We start from the raw sequence: 18,335 nt of genomic DNA, 5'->3' as shown, positions 1-18,335 counted from the left end.
TCTCATTTGTAAGTCACTTTGGATAAAAGCGTCTGCTAAATGAATAAATGTAAATGTAAATGGAAGAGTGGTGAGGTGAAAACCACTGCTAACCCAGAAGAACATTAAGGCTCCTCTGAAGTTTGCCAAAGCACACCTTGTTGATCATCAAACTTTTTGGGAGAATGTTCTATGGATTGATGAGTTGAAAGTGGAACTGTTTGGAAGACAGGGGTTCCGTTGTATATCTGGTGTAAACCAAACTGGTGTAAAAAACTGACTGAAGTATGGTTTAGTTTTCTAAGCTCGATAAAAGTTATAGCTGTGCTCAGCGTGATGTTCTGCAGCTCTACAGCAGGCCATTCACTTGACACCATATATCTACCAATAAATTCATGATGCCATACATGAATACTCATCAAAATAATACAGCTGGTGGCAGTAATATAAAATAATAATTCTGTCAGGAAATGCTTGTGCGTTGATTGCATCCATGAAATATATCACCATTCGCTTGTGGCAAAAAGAGCAAAGTAAAGTTTGCTCTCATAACCATTTCTAACTATATCTGCCAAAAAAGCCATAGCAGCATGGTTAATATGAAATATATATATATATACACACACATATATATATATATATATATATATATATATATATATATATATATATATATATATATATATATATACACACACATATATATATATATATATATATATATATATATATATATATATATATATATACACACACATTATATATATATATATATATATATATATATATATATATATATTAAACCTGCATAATATTCATAATATTTAATAGTCACTGGCTGTCTCCCAAACTACATACCAACACATCATACAGCATGTCCATATTGTACACTGCTGTAAGTTACCTGTTAATATTGGGGGTGTAATACTATACCTTAATATTTAGTATATTAATATACTTTTTTGACACAACGTTCAGATTGTATCAATTACCTTAATGTTTTAAGTTTTATTTTCAGAGATATTGTGGCAGCAAATCAGTGAAACATCAAAACCATCAAAAGGGCAACAACACGCAGACATGACTACTTCTGTTTTTTGTGTTTGTTTGGGTTTTTTTGCTTTATTTTTTACCTTTTTTGATTAGTCGTCTATATTATATATATATATATATATATATATATATATATATATATATATATATATATATATATATATATAGTGAGAATGACACTGAATTAATTTGAAAATATTAATTACGTTTTGCAATTACAGCTACTTTTTCTCCTTCTTTATAACCTCCTACAATTACACTACCTCCTTGTCACAGAAGGTTAACTAGATGCTTATATCCTTAGAAGATATTTCGTTCACAATGTCTTAAATTCTTGAATAATCCTTAAACGTGGACTGGCTCGCCACTCAGTCAGATTATCCTGTGCAGGAAAGAAATTTTGTTATGGAACTTACCTGCAATAACATAGTTCTACTCACTGCCATTTTAACTACAGCAGTATCAGATGATGAACCTTAACATGCAATAGTATTTCTTTGAGCATCATTCTGTACCGCTCTGTGTATAACAGAGAATGTCTGTGCTATGTTAATTCAATATGAATAACAACTCCGATCTGGAACGTTTCAATAAGATTTGAACATTATTTATTGGAAAGACAGTCCGTTCTGGAGGTGACCCATTTTAGCTGAAATGAATGGCCCATTTTATGTATTGTGTTAAGCTAGAACAGCTTTTTCCAAGTCTCATTATTTATATGATGGCGTCTGAGACATAAAAGAAATAATAAATGTAATAATAATGTATTATCACTATATCACTATCATAGCCTAAATACAATTCAGAATGTTAAGACACACACCATGTGCTTTGCTTTACCATTCTTCTAATGAGACATTGACCTCCAGTACCTGTGGTGGGGGACAATCAAACATGTTCTACAGGTCATGTGAATAGTAAGAATTTGTTTGCACCACATGCTTCAATCTTATGTTATCCATTTTATCTTAAAAATGAACAATGGTGCCATCCAAGACAGCAAAACTGGCCATACTCTCTGGATCCCCTGTCAAGCTGACGTATGAGGATAACGGCAGATAGCTGGCTTCACGTGTCTCGGAGGAGGCACATGTTAGCCTTCACCCTCCCCATTTGGTAGCTGTCATATGATAGAGGAGAACTGACAGGTGGGTGGGAATTGGCAGGTTACCAAATTGGGGAGAAAAGAGAGGGTGAAAAAACAATAGGCAAGTCATTTGGAAAATCAACCTTTTATATTTAACAAAAGTATAAAAACATAAATATGCAATTATAAAAAGCAGAAAAAAAATATTATACAAAAATAAAAGTTAACAAAAAATGTCAAAAAAAATTATTTTACATTTAAAAAGGAGTGATTACATATGGCAATATTTGTTGTCAGGTAACTGGTACAGTATATACAATAAAAATGTTAAAGAGAACAGAAGAAACAGAGGAACATAAGTCACAGGATTTTTCTCTTTCTCTTTCAGGTCCTTCACTTGGGGCTTTTACGTCACATAAATCCCGTTCTACAGTGCTTTAAAAGAAAATCCTGGTCTAATTACATAGTCAATAATTCATTTGACCTTGACTTTAAACGTGTATAAGGGTCATCTCTCTCAGTGTTATTCTCATAGCCACAATCTCCAGGTGTCAGTACCACTCAATGGCTTTTTCAGTTCCTTTATATGTTCTAATGATGTGAACAAGGACAGGGGTTTGTGGTGAGGGATGTATTTTATGCTGCACATCCAATTCAGCACTTCACTCTAGAGTCAAATAAGTATGTCCACGCAATACAGATACAATACAGTATGTCCACGCAATACAGACTGGTGAGATATGGTTATATATATATAACATTTTTACATCATACACAAATTTATTAAAAAATAAATAAATATATTGATTTGATTTTCTCCACCCTAAAGGATGATTTCAAATTCAGTGACACTTCACACAGCCCTAGCACTGTAGTGGCCACTTGTCTCACTCGATTCATAAACAGTTGTACTAGAACAACTTCAGAATAAAAGCTTACTCTGAGACTAGATCTCTAGTAGTTATCAAATGTATTAATCAACTGTGTTTACTATGACGGCGAGTGTGATGAAGTTTGTTCGTGCTAGAGAATCAATTAGGAAAGCTTACGACACCACATTGCATATTTCTTGCAAAAGTAAAAAATACTGCAAATGCCACCATGTGGCAATAGTCAGAAAAACTGGCAAAAAACGACTATTTGTAGCTTCTGCTCAGCATTATACGACTTTTAGTGTAGAGTAGTGCAGAAATATAGCCGTTTGCTCTAACTATGGGTAGATGCTAAGATGTCCACGCAGGAGCAGTGTGCTGCATATTATACATTCTGACATGAGCAATCAAAAAGATGTCTTTGCAAATTCAAGTTTCAAATAGATCAGCTTAGATTTGGACGTTCACTAAAATGAGCTTTGCTACACATAGAAAAATACTGGATTGATTTGCGTTATCCTATGTAGAGATATGTACAAAGCAATTTAATGTCAAGTACTTTTAGAAATAAAGCTTATGGGTGATTGGGACAAAAACCTAAATATTCCTATGTGAATTCTTTGTCCGGTCTTTGGCCGAAAAAAAAAAGCACCATAAAGAGTATGCACAATGTAGAATAGTATCAATATAATCTCACAAACTGTATCTTTCTATAAAAAAACTAATTATCAGTGCTCTGAGGTGAACCAAAAGAACAGAACAGAAAAAAAAAGTAATGAGGTGCAAATGTTAGGAAAGACCTTTAAGGGTTTTTAAGTGCTTATTAGTGACCTGCTCTGTCACAAGGACAAAAACGAATCAAGGTCTGCGATTACAGCTGCTTGCTTCCTGGCCACAACTTTCAGCAGTCTCTGAGGCAGGGTTGGAGTTCCCAAATCAACCTGTAGACGGAGGCACAATGTTTACTGTACGAGCAGCATATTTAAAGCTAAACTACTGCAGTTTACAATAGTAGGTTAAACAAAATACCATTAAATATAGAGGGTGAGGATAGAAAGGTTACCTGTAGTAGATAGATAACTGTAACAATCTCTCGACCCTGCCGCTGACTGCGCTGAAGTATCCATGCACTGGGAAACATCTCTCCACGTACAGTGTCCACACTTGGGCGAGGGAGAGACTCTTCAAATACAGACTGCATGGCCAACACCCACATGTCATCCTGATGGACAGTACGCAGAAAAGATCCAAAGAGTTAAAGAGAGAATGAAGCAGGGAGAGAGAAAGGATTTTTTATAAACATTTGACAACAATTTTCCTCTCATTAAACCTTGATATATGGTATATTATATATATATATATACATACACACATACATATATACATACATATACATTTTATATATATATATATATATATAGTGAGGGAAAAAAGTATTTGATCCCCTGCTGATTTTGTACGTTTGCCCACTGACAAAGAAATGATCAGTCTATAATTTTAATGGTAGATTTATTTGAACAGTGAGAGACAGAATAACAACAAAGAAATCCAGAAAAACGCATGTCAAAGATGTTATAAATTGATTTGCATTTTAATGAGGGAAATATGTATTTGACCCCTCTGCAAAACATGACTTAGTACTTGGTGGCAAAACCCTTGTTGGCAATCACAGAGGTCAGACGTTTCTTGTAGTTGGCCACCAGGTTTGCACACATCTCAGGAGGGATTTTGTCCCACTCCTCTTTGCAGATCTTCTCCAAGTCATTAAGGTTTCGAGGCTGACGTTTGGCAACTCGAACCTTCAGCTCCCTCCACAGATTTTCTATGGGATTAAGGTCTGGAGACTGGCTAGGCCACTCCAAGACCTTAATGTGCTTCTTCTTGAGCCACTCCTTTGTTGCCTTGGCCGTGTGTTTTGGGTCATTGTCATGCTGGAATACCCATCCACGACTCATTTTCAATGCCCTGGCTGAGGGAAGGAGGTTCTCACCCAAGATTTGACGGTACATGGCCCCGTCCATCGTCACTTTGATGCGGTGAAGTTGTCCTGTCCCCTTAGCAGAAAAACACCCCCAAAGCATAATGTTTCCACCTCCATGTTTGATGGTGGGGATGGTGTTCTTGGGGTCATAGGCAGCATTCCTCCTCCTCCAAACACGGCAAGTTGAGTTGAAGCCAAAGAGCTCCATTTTGGTCTCATCTGACCACAACACTTTCACCCAGTTGTCCTCTGAATCATTCAGATGTTCATTGGCAAACTTCAGACGGGCATGTATATGTGCTTTCTTGAGCAGGGGGACCTTGCGGGCGCTGCAGGATTTCAGTCCTTCACGGCGTAGTGTTACCAATTGTTGTCTTGGTGACTATGGTCCCAGCTGCCTTGAGACCACTGACAAGATCCTCCCGTGTAGTTCTGGGCTGATTCCTCACTGTTCTCATGATCATTGCAACTCCACGAGGTGAGATCTTGCATGGAGCCCCAGGCCGAGGGAGATTGACAGTTCTTTTGTGTTTCTTCCATTTGCGAATAATCGCACCAACTGTTGTCACCTTCTCACCAAGCTGCTTGGCAATGGTCTTGTAGCCCATTCCAGACTTGTGTAGGTCTACAATCTTGTCCCTGACATCCTTGGAGAGCTCTTTGGTCTTGGCCATGGTGGAGAGTTTGGAATCTGATTGATTGATTGCTTCTGTGGACAGATGTCTTTTATACAGGTAACAAGCTGAGATTAGGAGCACTCCCTTTAAGAGTGTGCTCCTAATCTCAGCTCGTTACCTGTTTAAAAGACACCTGGGAGCCAGAAATCTTTCTGATTGAGAGGGGGTCAAATACTTATTTCCCTCATTAAAATGCAAATCAATTTATAACATTTTTGACATGTGTTTTTCTGGATTTTCTTGTTGTTATTCTGTCTCTCACTGTTCAAATAAACCTACCATTAAAATTATAGACTGATCATTTCTTTGTCAGTGGGCAAACGTACAAAATCAGCAGGGGATCAAATACTTCTTTCCCTCACTGTGTGTGTATATATATATATATATATATATATATATATATATATATATATATATATTATAATATATATATATATATATATATATATATATATATATATATATATTATAATATATATATATAAATAAATAAAATGGGTGAGATATATTGTTATTATTGCTTACTGCTTACACTCTTTGCATGTGTTTGTACATGTATATGTGGATATATGATATGTGTGTTACCACTACTGTTTTATTGTGTATTCTTTCTAATTTTTGTGCTTTCTCTCTGTTCTCTGTCCAGCTGGCCAACACCCTCATTCAGCTGGACCTTCTCTCTCTCGGCTTCTCAATCTCTCAGGCCTGGATGAATATCTACGTCATCAGCTGGCACATTTGGCAGTGGACATTACTGCTCTGCTGGAATGGCTCTCCTCTTCACCTGTACCCCCATAGTTTCCTCATCCTCCCGTTTATCGTATCATTCCATCGGTAACCTATGCTCATGCCTCTACTCAAACTGAGGTTCATCTGTCTCCCATAACATCTGTGGAGGACCCATTTATTCTTTCCTTTGATGATGACAGTAGCTTTGCATCAAACACACCACCATATTATCCATCACCTACTGATTATTCTCAGACGAGTCCTCGCCTCTCCCCAGTGTATGACAGTGATTCTCAATAAACTACATACTCTGTTACCCTTGTGTTTTCATGTGTCCTAAATTTATTCCCACAATGTAATGTAGTGAATTTTGCTTAAGAATAAAAGCACATACCAGGCACGCAGAAAGTTAAATAATCAGTGATAGGGTGCTTACTATACTGAGGTTGATTAACAGCATATCCTGAAGAGTTTTATTCCTCTTATACCACAGTAATTTCTCAACCATCACAATTAACTACTTATTAGAAGAAATTCACATCATACACTGACATTTTATCCATTTATATTTCCGTTTAATATTGTGGAACAGTCATTCCCTCACTAGCATCTCGTTTTTTCTGTGTCAATAAGACACAAATGTAACTTGCATGTTATCGAGTTGCCAGTCCTAAAGACTTTTCTTGCTCAGAAAACGTAAAGCTTTACCTCGAATTGTTACAAAGCACTGACACTTGAGACTCTTTCCCCAAATGATAAATAAACATCTAGCAGAAAACGCCACCACATCAACAACTGCACACATTTTTAAATCCGTTTACGTGGAAAAGATAACGTATTAGAATGCGCACGTTAATATAAACCCGTGCTTCGCCTTGCAGTCAGCACATTTCAGAAATCTATCTACACCATCTGACTAATTAGCTTTAAGAATTCAGTTCTGTGGTATAAATCTGTATAAATTCACAACATTAAGCAGATAACTGAAGGGACAAACCCGTTTGGCTTCAGCGCTCAGGCAACAGAAATCCCGCGGCTGCTTCATATGACAGCTGGACGGGTCAGTCAGCAGGTAGACTGGTGAAAGTGACAAAATGAGCTGTAATTATCTTACATTCTTCTGAATAAATATATAACATCATTTTGTATAATGTAGCACATAATATAAAAAGACAGTCACCTAGTTGTGTAGCGTCATCTAGCAATCGTGTCCAGGCAGACTTTAGAGATTTGTTGTAGAGATGAGTCTTGGAGTGATCTCGGATTAAACTCCACAGACTAGCAAGGGGTCTCTCCAGTTCCATGGCACCCAAAAACCCGTGAGCAGAGGGTTTGGAGGAGGGCCGGTGGAAGGTCTGTACTCCGTTCTCTAAGCCCTGGTGTCTGGAAAAAAAAAGTGGGTTGATGTAGAATAGGTCTAATTTTTATATCAAAGCATAGTGCTTTTTTTTTTTTTTTTTTAACTTCACAACACCAACCTCCAGCCAGCTTCGGCGCTCCCTGCCAGCAGATTCCTTACATCTCCTCCAGAGGCTAAATGAACCTGTTACATCACAAACTCTAGTCAAACACTCAGCAGCCAGTTTCATGTCACAGAATTTAGAGATGGACATGGTGAAAACTATGCACTTTACCTCTGATATTGCACTTGTGAGAGTACAGTCTGCAATGTCCTGGTATGAAATAGAAATAGATAAGGGAGAGCTAAAGGAACAGGTGCGCTGTCTTCCAGGAGGAGATGAAGGAGAGGAGGAGGAGTGAAGCTCATATCCCAAGGAGGAGCTCTCCACACGAATATCTAACGAGGATTATTGGTTTAGTAAAATCCTGTGCGGGTTATTTGGACGAATGCTTCTTTAAAAAAAAAATAAAAAAATAAAAAAAAGAAGTCACTACTTACCCTGAGCTGATAGCCATGCACGAGGAGCCTTTAAACTTTGAGGAGGGATCATGGGAGGTCGAGACCTGATTCTTAACTCCCTATCTGAGACTCCAGTGATCTGCAGAGTACAGGCATACAAATATCCTTTAACCTTTAAAAAGATACAACCAGTGAACCTATTTTCTTCCTATAACTCAATAATTTATAAGATAAACTCCCAAGCCCGAATTATACCCAATTGTTTATAACAACAATAAACTGGATCTCATTATACAAGTAGTATTGTGTGTATATATGTTGATAAAGCCAAGTCTCTAACAATGTACAAACAGTTTATTAAAGCCTTCATGCTATTCATCTGTGAATAAACACAACACATATTTTGCATATTTTTCCCCTCACCTGTATAGATGGTGAGGTACCGTCTTTCAGTACAGCTGCATTACTACTGTTGTAGCCAGATGTAGGTCCAGAAGAGAGACTTAAGTTGGAACCAGTGCACAAGGTGCTATTACTGACACGTGTACAAAGTCTCATATGATCCTACATGAGTGATGAGGAGAAATATAAAATCATTCCAAACTGTGGTATTTGTATATATAAAATAAGACTTTAAGATGCCAGTTGGTCTGAGTGTTGCATTTTGAACTCACCTTTACAGACTGTGTGAGAGCTTGTTGCTCCAGTCTCCGCTTCTCCTGTTCCGTCCTCTCACGTAACCGCACTCGCGCTCTGGCAATCTCCGTCTTCGCTTCCTCACGTGCACGACTGTAGTCACGCAGAAGGAGTTCAATATCAGTGGGATACTGACCCTCTCTCCTAGGTGGATCTGGAACCCTATGAAAGGTCATTTGGATTAAAGTCGATTCATTTAGGAAATCATATGTAATAACATGAAATTAGATAGATAAAATTAGATAGATATGTAATAAAATTCTTTATCACAAATTGAGAAAAAGAGTAAGTGACAGATAGCGGAACGGGACTGGTTTAGTCATTCACCTGCTCATCTCCACTACTTCCTTGCGTAGGTGTTGCAGATATTCCCGCTGCCGGCTGGGTAGACCCACAGGTCTTTCAGACTGTTCTGTCAAGTGATTTGATGAGTTCGGATGCTTGCTGGGGCTGAGACTTCGAGCTCGGCGGGACGTTTGAAGACGATCTTCTCTCTCCTTCCTTAAACCATCAATACGCCTCCTGTGCCTGAGGAAATAATAACAGGCGATATTCTAATAATACCACAGCCCTGTTGAATTTTCTATTCCCGTAGGTGTTTTTTCTATAACTGAACAGCTCGGGCATTCGTTTTGGCTACAAGGCAAATCACAAGCTTATGCAATCGCACTTACAGAGGACGTATACGGCAGATGCTCCATAAATGGACTAAAACAAATGTGTATAGTTGTTGATATGATGAGGTTTTTTGTTAGGAAATGTTTATCTGGCATTTTTGGAAGAATCTTTGTAATGCTCAGAGGGCTTTCTATATAACTCGATAAGCTTCATTTCTGTCTTTTTAACTTCGAAAGAAAGAGGGAAAAAATGCAGCCGATGAGGGAACATCTGTTTATACCCGTTATAACATAAGGGATAACTGGAACTAACTTGTTTTTGAAAACATTCTACAACATTAAAAATAACTATTAGCTGATATACATGATGTTCTTAAATACATTTAGAAATGGTCAGAGTAAGCAAATTGCTGTGGTTTAAGAGAAATAAAACACTTCAGGAGATGGTGTTCTTGGAAATCCACACCCTGATGGTGACTGGTTCCCTGTAACAGCATGTCTCAAAGTGTTTTATCATACTGATGACATCATACTGATCACATTTCCTGATCAGAAGGCCATTTCTCCTGTGGAAAACTGAGCACAGTGAAAATGCAACATAATATACAATATACAGGTTTCAAATCTAACATAGTGTACATTATAAGCCCTTTAAATTTAATAATCACTTTTTACAAGCGTAAAACTCTCACCTGTCATACAGCTGCTGTTTGGTAGACATGGTAGACTCTGCAACTGGACTTCTGGAACTGGACTTCAGCATGTTTAGCAGAGTGTCTGTCTTCCCCAGGCCATAGTGCAACTTGGCCTCTGCAAGCTCTACACTGAGCGGATGAGGACTCATATCTAATTGCATAGAGGCAAGTACCTGCTCCCGTTCCTTCCGCAGTCTCTCAATTTCTCTGCTCCGTCTATCTGCTGATTCCAAGAGCTCTGGTTTGTACCTGTACCCAAGACTCTCTGACTCTGCTGAACTTAGGTGGAGACTATGTGTGTTAATATCTGGGGATTTCTGCATAGTTGTACTGCTTTCCTTAGTGAGCCTGGCTGGTGGCTGCTGACTGATGCCTGACCAGTTGGTGAACTTGTTGTGCATGGGCAGGTTTTCAGGAATCCAGTAATCCTCTTGGAGTGGACTGGCTTCAGTGAGTGGGTTAATGCTGACCAGGATGTCTGTATTGCAGTCACTCGGAGCCAAAGACATGCTGTCTTCCTCTTGGTATTGGAGAGTGTCTTTGCTCACATCACCCCAGCAGCTCATATTTTTACATAGTCTGTGTTTATATTCCTGCATGCTGCTGCTGTGGCTTTGATTAATGGGTGTTGAGGATTGTAATGTGTTTTGGCTCAAGTCTACAGGTTGCCTGTGTTTGACAGTGGAAGAGTGACTATGAGACAGGGGACTGCACCAAATAGCTTGGCTTGCTTCTTTGCTTCGCACTCCATGAGAGTGTTTCTTTCTTCCATTTTGTATGTATCTGCTGGATGAGACTTCTGTAGAGTGTGCATCTGGTGCACCTAAATTTATACAACTGTGGTTACTTAGGTTCTCAAGAGACATGGAAGACACTGATTTGTTTACAGTTTGATATGTGTAAAAATTCTCTCTTTGATACTGTGACTTAGGTTTACTGGTGGACACTGGTTTGTTTTCAGTTTTTGAGGGCATCTCAGTGGGGGTGTGGATTGTACCAGATTTGATTTTCCCTTTCTGTAAACTTGCCACATCCACAGTGAGAATAGGTGAAGAGGCACGGTCGATAAGCATCACCCTTTTATCAGGGTTATTCTTTGGCTTCATTTGCTGATGTGCTTGATTGTCCTTTGCTAACATTTGAGAAGTGCATTTTCTCTGAGCACAAACTGCAAAAGCGTTGGAAGCTTTATGGTCTACTGTGACAGGATTGAAACAGTGCTGATTTGGTGCAACTGTTTCTAGGGAGAGAATTTTTACAGTGTCTAACTTTCCACTAAACTGCTCAGAGGAAGGTGAGCCTCCAGGACACAAGTCAGGATTACGTTTAACAGTTTCAAAGGTCTGTTTGCTGTCACACTGATCTTTAATAGATTTGATGACACCATTGTGCTTTGGTACGTTGCAAACTTCGGAGCCAATAACTTTGACGATCACATTGACCTCATGAGATTTGGGGTTCTGTACGAGCGGGGTACGCTGGAGAACTTTGTTCTGCTTCATTAGCAGTGCAATGTCCTCAGTTTGGATCCCAACATCTATGGCAGTTTGGGTGGAGCCATCACTCTTGCAATAGTTGTCAGAACTTACCTTTGAAACTTTACTGCAAGTCTTTAAAGGAGGCGTATTTTCCAAAGAATTTCCCCCTGTTCTCATACACTGAATGTTCCCCAGAAGATCAGACGTGCTGAGAATCAACTCAGAAAGATGTTCAGACATATTCTGTAGACTTGTCCATGTGGTTGATCTTTCTTGTGCCTGTCTGGACACAGGAACCTGGGTACTGCTTCTTCTGTGTCTGTTCTTCTTCTCCTGGTCCTCATAAAACTTGACTGTCTGGGTACCATGGTCACATTTTCTTGAATCTTGCTTACTTTCCTGACTTTCATGTTCAGAAGAGTAGACCAGCACTATTTCATCTACTTGGCCTGAACTACTGGCTAAGTCTAAGGTATCATTGCAAGAGCCACTGCCTGAAGCTGTTAAGATCTTCTCATTACAAATATTTGGGGTACGAAAAGCTTCCCTCAGCTTGGGTTCTGTAGAAATATGTTCTTTGGAATCTTCAGCACTACTCAATGTGCTAGAAAGCCCCTTCTGGACTGCATAAGTGCTCAGATGAGAACTGAAAGGAGAATTCTGGACATTCAACCCATTGTCCATACTACAGCATCTTGCTATACCATTGCCTGAACTTTCAAGTGAGGAAAGCTGACTGGGTATATTGACTGCACTTCCAAATGGCTGATTTTTGTATGCAGCTTCAAGTAACCGATCCTTTTTTCTTGTATGAACAAAGGGGTTGATGTCACTTGAGCCAAAATGTAGAATGGGTTCTCTATTTTGGATGGAATCATTCTCAAATGATTTTGGTCTCTCGTTGTTATTTTCATGTGATACATGTTTAGTAGAATTGCTTCTGGTTAACTGAATTGTTTCATCATCCTTTGATTGACCAGGAATTTTAAATAGCTTTGCCGTAAAATTACATTTTTTCTGTCTCACTTCCTCTGTGGTAACATCTCTGATGTAAAAGTATGGATTATCAGAGCCAGTCCCATAACACTGATTATGTTTTGATTTTGATGCTGTTGATCCTGGACTAATTTCTAAAGACAGAAATGAACTTGATTCATCAGATGAGCTATTTCTATTTTCTGTTGTTGCTTTTCCAGGAGCAGATGTGCCAGGTATGGCTGGAGTGGCAATGCCACATTTATGTATTCTGGATTTAGCTATCTCATCTAAGGATGAATCAGGTGTTGAATCAGTGGATGAACTTATTGGAGCTGTAAAATGGGCTTTCCTGTGTCTCTTTGGCTTTACTCTCTGTCGCTCTTCATTAGTCCTAGAAAATATGAGTCTTGAACTATATATTGTTGCATGCTGTTTCACTCCATTAGTTTTTTCAGTAGATTCAATTTGAACTTGAATTGGTTCTTTCAAGTCTAACGACCCAGATGTAGAAAATTTAAGCTCCGGTGTATTTGCCTCTCTCATGTCTGTCTGCTCTGGTCTTTGTACAGACTTAGAAAGGATGGATAAGTCTTGAGATTGAGGTTGGTATGAATGCTTCTGTTCTTTTTGAACATTCACACACTGTTCCTGAATTTTCCTTCTCTGCAGTGTATGGTCCTCTTTACACAATGATTGATCTTCATTTTGAGGACAGCTTGAATGCATTTCACTCATAATGACACTTTGGATGATTTGTGTTTGGTTGTCTCTCTGTAGCTCCACTAGAGCCTGGCAAGATTTAGAAACTGTGGTCTCTTTATGTAGTTTTCCTGAACAAGTGTGGTTTTCAAAGTCCATGATATTGTCCTCTGTTTCATTTGTGTTCTGTCCACCATGAAGTTGTTCTTGTGTCATAAAACCATGTTTTTCTTCAGCACATTCTTGGTATACTTGTTTTTTAAGTGGTCTAGAATCAGTACCTGGAACATGTTCAGCTCTGTCTGAAGTAAATGAGTGTTCATTCTCCTTCTGAAATTGAATTGCTGACTCAGTGTCAAGATGTGAAACAGTGTTTAACTCCTGCACCTGCTGAAATTTAGGTGCCGTATTTACTTTGCTTGCTTCCACTGCCTCCTTAAGCATGTCTGAGGCAATGTGGTCCACAACAGCTTCTGAGCAACGATTGGACTCTGTTTCAGGATTTGAAGCTTCTGAAATGCTGTTTTCTTCAGGATAAATACCTGGCTTATGTTGTGTATATGATGAAAGATCAAATCCGTTGTCTTCATTCCTTACAGATGTTCCTGTAGGAGCCGGATTGTGAACGACTTTATCGATTGGTATAGTCTCTGTTTTCATCAGACTGAACTGATCATGTTCCTCAGCCACAGTGACATAATCAGAAGATAAAATTACAGGGCTTTGTTTACAAGTAGACATCAATGTCAGTTGTATAGTTGTGTTACTTTCACTGATCACTTCATCGATTAGACCATTGGAATGGCTGGTACTTAACAATTCTGGATGATTATCAGTTGTTACTGGACATAGGACAGTGTTTGATTCTGGTAACTTTATTTTCAAATCTTGGGGCACAGGTCCATATGCATTATGATTCTCTAAATTTTCTATTTCTGCACTGTTCTTCACCAACAAAGCTGGACAACTGCTAAGGAATCCAACTCCTTGGTGGTCTATTACTTCTTTCTCAGTGGGATTTTTTACTATATATTGGCCTCTCAAACAGTCATCTGTGTTGTCCAGATTCTCTCCATCATCAACAAAATATTCAGTCACACATGGAAATGTCTGAGAACGGTCAAGTTCTCCTTGTAAGCCCTCAGCTGTAATTTCATTATTGTTCTTAAGAGTATAAATGTTGGGTGCTGAGGATGTTTTGTTGTTTGTCTCTGGTTCTTCATTAATGTCTTCACCACCATCCACTTGCAATGACAAGTTCAGGTGTTCCTTCACCACTTCTGATATTTTGTCATTTATCGTAAGGCCAATCTTTTGGAATGTACAGCTCTCAAACACTCCTTTGTCTACAACCATAACATCAGAAATTTTTACATCTGGCATACACTGCATTTCACTTTTATTCATGGGAATGTTGGACACTTTCTGTTCGTTTGTTACTGTAGATGCAAGCCTGTCTTCAGAGAGAGATCTGGCAACAGGAGTATTGCTGTTGTGGTACATGTTGATATGATTGTCCATAGATGCAGTTTTAGAATCTTGCTGAAATGTTTGGGACAAATTATCTCCAGGTATCTCCTTTTCTGTTAGTAACAGTTTGCCTGTTGAGTCTCTGCTGATGAATGGCACATTATTTACAGCAGAATCACCAGGTACAAGGGACTTAACACAGCTTCTCTTTGGGGTTTTCAGATTTCCTGTTAAATCATCTTGAGAATCTTTGCTTCTTTTTCTTGTGTGCACATTAAAGGGTTCGAGTTGAGCATCACAGTGTCTTAAAGAACCAGCCACTTCGTTTGCATGGTCTGACTTGATGTTCATTTCAAAAGGGTAATCTTTTGTATTTCTTGTATCATAGCACTCTGAACATTTTTCTGTGCACTGAACCTGATGCTGCACCAAGGTCTTTTCATCACTTACTTCCTTTTCAACATGGTTAATCAGATGCTCCATTATGCCTAGTGGCTCACACTGAAAATCATTCTCTATTTTCAAACTATGTACTGCTGACTGATGGAGTTCCTTACTGGAGCATATGGGTTTCTGCTTATTACTGCTTTTCAAAGCACTTCCTGGTTGAAGTGTACTGTGAAAATGCTGAATTTCTAGATGTGTTTGTCCATCACATTTTGAGGAAATATTACCATTTCTGGATTGTGTTTCGGCAATGAAACGTTCTTCGGACTGTGTTTCCTGTTTTGATTCTATTAAGTTATTTTGTGGTGCAAAGCTTTTAGTGAGGACACTCTCATCAGCTGATGGGATACGTTCAGTTTGTTTTGTAGAACTGCTTTTTAAGTTCTTACCAGGGGGGGGATTACCTGGGAATGCTGAAGAACTCCAACCAGACAGAACAGCACTCTCTTTGGAAGGTGCATTGACCATTAGCATATCATCATCATTCGTTTCTAATGGCAGTAATTCCGGTGGTGGTGGTTTGTTTGTGCAATATGTGTTCTTGCTCATTGTGTTCTGAAAGATGGAAGCCTCTAGAGAAGTGCTCGGTGCCTCAAAATTACTCAACAGCCCATTATTTTCTTGCAATAATGTGCATTCAGGTGCAGAACAGGACGTAGAGGTAAGATCACTCAAAAAATAGTCCAAGACGGTTTTCCTTTCATAGGATGTGTGACTTTGTTCCTTAACTGTCGCATTATTGCCTTGTGTAGAATCAAAATGGGGTGATATCTGGCATTCAGATCCAGTTGTTGTACCAGACAGATCTAGACTAGCCTGACTTTGGCTGCTACTGGTCTCTGATAGTATACATAGTTTTAACAAGGTCTCTGAAGCCCCAAGGATCCTAGGACTATCTGCTGCATCAGTGGATGACCATGCATCTGTGAGTGCAAGGAAAGCTTCTGTTTCTCTGACATTGGCATCACTAGAGTGCCGGGAATCAGATGTTACTTGTGAGAAGTGTGAGGATTCCTCTCTTGCTTGTCTTATTACCTTTTGACCATGTAGACTCCTGAAAAGCTCTTCAGGCATTTCTTTGGATTCTTCTATTTTTCCTCTACCTGTGGTTGATTGTGGATTAGATGTTGAATGGAAAGTATGACGAATGGAGTGACCAAGCTTCAGAACTGGCCTTGCATCAGTGCTCCCACTACTTTTCTTGACAAGTGAGTCCTTGGACATCTGACTGTCCTCACTCTCTACTTCACTCGGCTCACAGTCCTCTTGCTGAAGCTGCTCCGCCAATGCAGTGGCATAGGCTGATGAAAGGGAGTCCACTGAAAAAAGGCTGTCACAGTCTGAAGAGTCATCAACCACTCCTTCACCATTTTTTTCTACCCAGTCAGTCAGATCTTGTTGCGTCTTGACCCATCTCATGGTCTTTTTAGTCAGGGTCTCTGCACTATGCCAGCGTCCCTGCTTATTCTCTTTTAATGAGATGAGCTGGTCTAAACCATCACAAGACACTGTAGATTTAATAGAGGACTTTAGCTGCTTTGTCTCCACGTCTCCTACAAATTTGTCTTTCTTTCCTTCCATGGCAAATTGAGTTTTCGCTCTGCTAGCGGACTTAGCACTTTTGCCACCTCGTGACCCTAAAGGAGGCTTGCGGAAAACCCTTGACAAAGCCATCTTTATTCCAAAGCCAACTGATCGAGAAAGAGCTTTGCGGATTGTCTCCAAGCCCTTGTTTCCTTCATGGGGTGAACTCTTTCCTTCCTTAGCTGAGTTTTTTTGTGTACTTGATTGCTTTATTATCGGAAGTACCTTCTTACTATCTCTATTATCCGAATCCATGTTATGATTCCAGACTGATGATTGAGCGTTTCTCTCAGTCATTCCTTCAGATGGTATGTTTTCCTTTCCTAACATTTTGATGTTCTCAGAGGAGCCTGTCCTACTTGAAGTCGCTTGACTATATCTTGAGGGCATAGTGTTAGAGCGGCCTCTAGGTTTGCCTGGTAGACATTCATCAGACACCCATCTTCTAGGAAAGATAACCCTAGACAGAGATGATGTTGACTCAGATAATTTGGTCCTCCTAAGAAACTGGCTGTTAAAAGAAAAAAAGTGACTTAAGTTTAGGAGCTTGCTTTCTGAATGATTTATGTATCTAAAGTATTATGCTCATTTTGATTGAACATCTCTTAACAGAACCAAATTAAGTGCCTCTTACTGACCTGAAAATGGGTGAATGCTGAGGGTAAAGTCGGGATAAAAGGTCAACAGAAAAGGAATGCCTTCGCAAGACCATTGGACGTCCTCTGCGCTTTGAAGGAGATCCTAAATCAGGGGACAGAGGTCCATCAACTCTGAGTGAAAGGGCAGTCTCCAGTCTCTGAAGCTCTTGCTTTGCCTCTAGCAGGTGTCTCTTACGAGCTATTCTTTCCAGCTGGTAGCGCAGTCTTTTGCGCCGAATGCGATTCTCATTTCTTCGGAATGCATGGTGCTTCAGGAGCTCTTCTTGCACCACCCGTTTCCTATCACCCACAATTAGTGATGGACGCACTGTTTCACTGCTGTTCTCCTTCTCGTTAATGCCAGCCAGTGCAGGCAGAGGAACGACATCTGTCTGCACCCCTGAGTCGAGTGTTCCCTTCTCCCTGATGGCAACAAGACGCTGCTTTTCTTGCAAGATCCACTGCTGGACTGTAAAATACACGGAACACATAGTTTCAATATTAATACAGTCTTAGTCCCTAACCATGTGAACTAGCAAGAGGATGTGTTTTTGATAGAGATTACAAAGCACTTCTGTAAGTTCTGGATAAGAGTACCTGCTAAATGCTGTAAATGTAAATGAAATCTAATATGCACTGTAGTTTAATAAAATCATTTAGCTTTATTTCTTTCTATAAAATAGCTGCACTACTGACTAGATCTCTCTTAATAACAGACAGGAGACATGTCTGTAATTTATGAAGTAAAATATTTTTTAGAAATGGCAAAAAGTGGGAAAGAATATCTCCATAAA

The 18,335-nt window shown here is 39.2% G+C and overlaps 2 protein-coding genes across 2 annotated transcripts in view; both read right to left on the bottom strand.

Annotated features, from left to right (window-relative positions):
• Positions 1 to 1,270: 1,270 nt before the first annotated feature.
• Positions 1,271 to 11,145, bottom strand: LOC128612258 (stAR-related lipid transfer protein 9-like). Its single transcript, XM_053632219.1, has 11 exons — positions 10,245 to 11,145; positions 9,263 to 9,463; positions 8,914 to 9,097; positions 8,663 to 8,803; positions 8,279 to 8,378; positions 8,013 to 8,176; positions 7,857 to 7,921; positions 7,559 to 7,761; positions 7,376 to 7,455; positions 4,055 to 4,213; positions 1,271 to 3,932 (listed from the first exon to the last, which is right to left on the bottom strand). The coding sequence occupies exons 1-11, from the start codon at positions 11,111 to 11,113 to the stop codon at positions 3,831 to 3,833; spliced, it is 2,268 nt and encodes a 755-aa protein (XP_053488194.1). The 5' UTR covers positions 11,114 to 11,145; the 3' UTR covers positions 1,271 to 3,830.
• A 77-nt stretch (positions 11,146 to 11,222) lies between these two features.
• Positions 11,223 to 18,335, bottom strand: part of stard9 (StAR-related lipid transfer (START) domain containing 9) — a 35,142-nt gene continuing 28,029 nt past the window's right edge. Inside the window, exons 21-23 of the mRNA XM_053632857.1 lie at positions 17,542 to 18,010; positions 11,417 to 17,414; positions 11,223 to 11,270 (exon numbers count right to left, since the gene is read on the bottom strand). Coding sequence (XP_053488832.1) covers positions 11,223 to 11,270; positions 11,417 to 17,414; positions 17,542 to 18,010 — 6,515 coding nt within the window. The remainder of the gene's footprint in view (positions 11,271 to 11,416; positions 17,415 to 17,541; positions 18,011 to 18,335) is intronic.

This window comes from Ictalurus furcatus, chromosome 9 (genome assembly GCF_023375685.1).
Source record: "Ictalurus furcatus strain D&B chromosome 9, Billie_1.0, whole genome shotgun sequence".
NCBI lineage: Eukaryota > Metazoa > Chordata > Actinopteri > Siluriformes > Ictaluridae > Ictalurus > Ictalurus furcatus.
The sequence above is the reverse complement of the archived record's forward strand: the minus strand, read 5'-3'. Positions and strand labels throughout refer to the sequence as shown.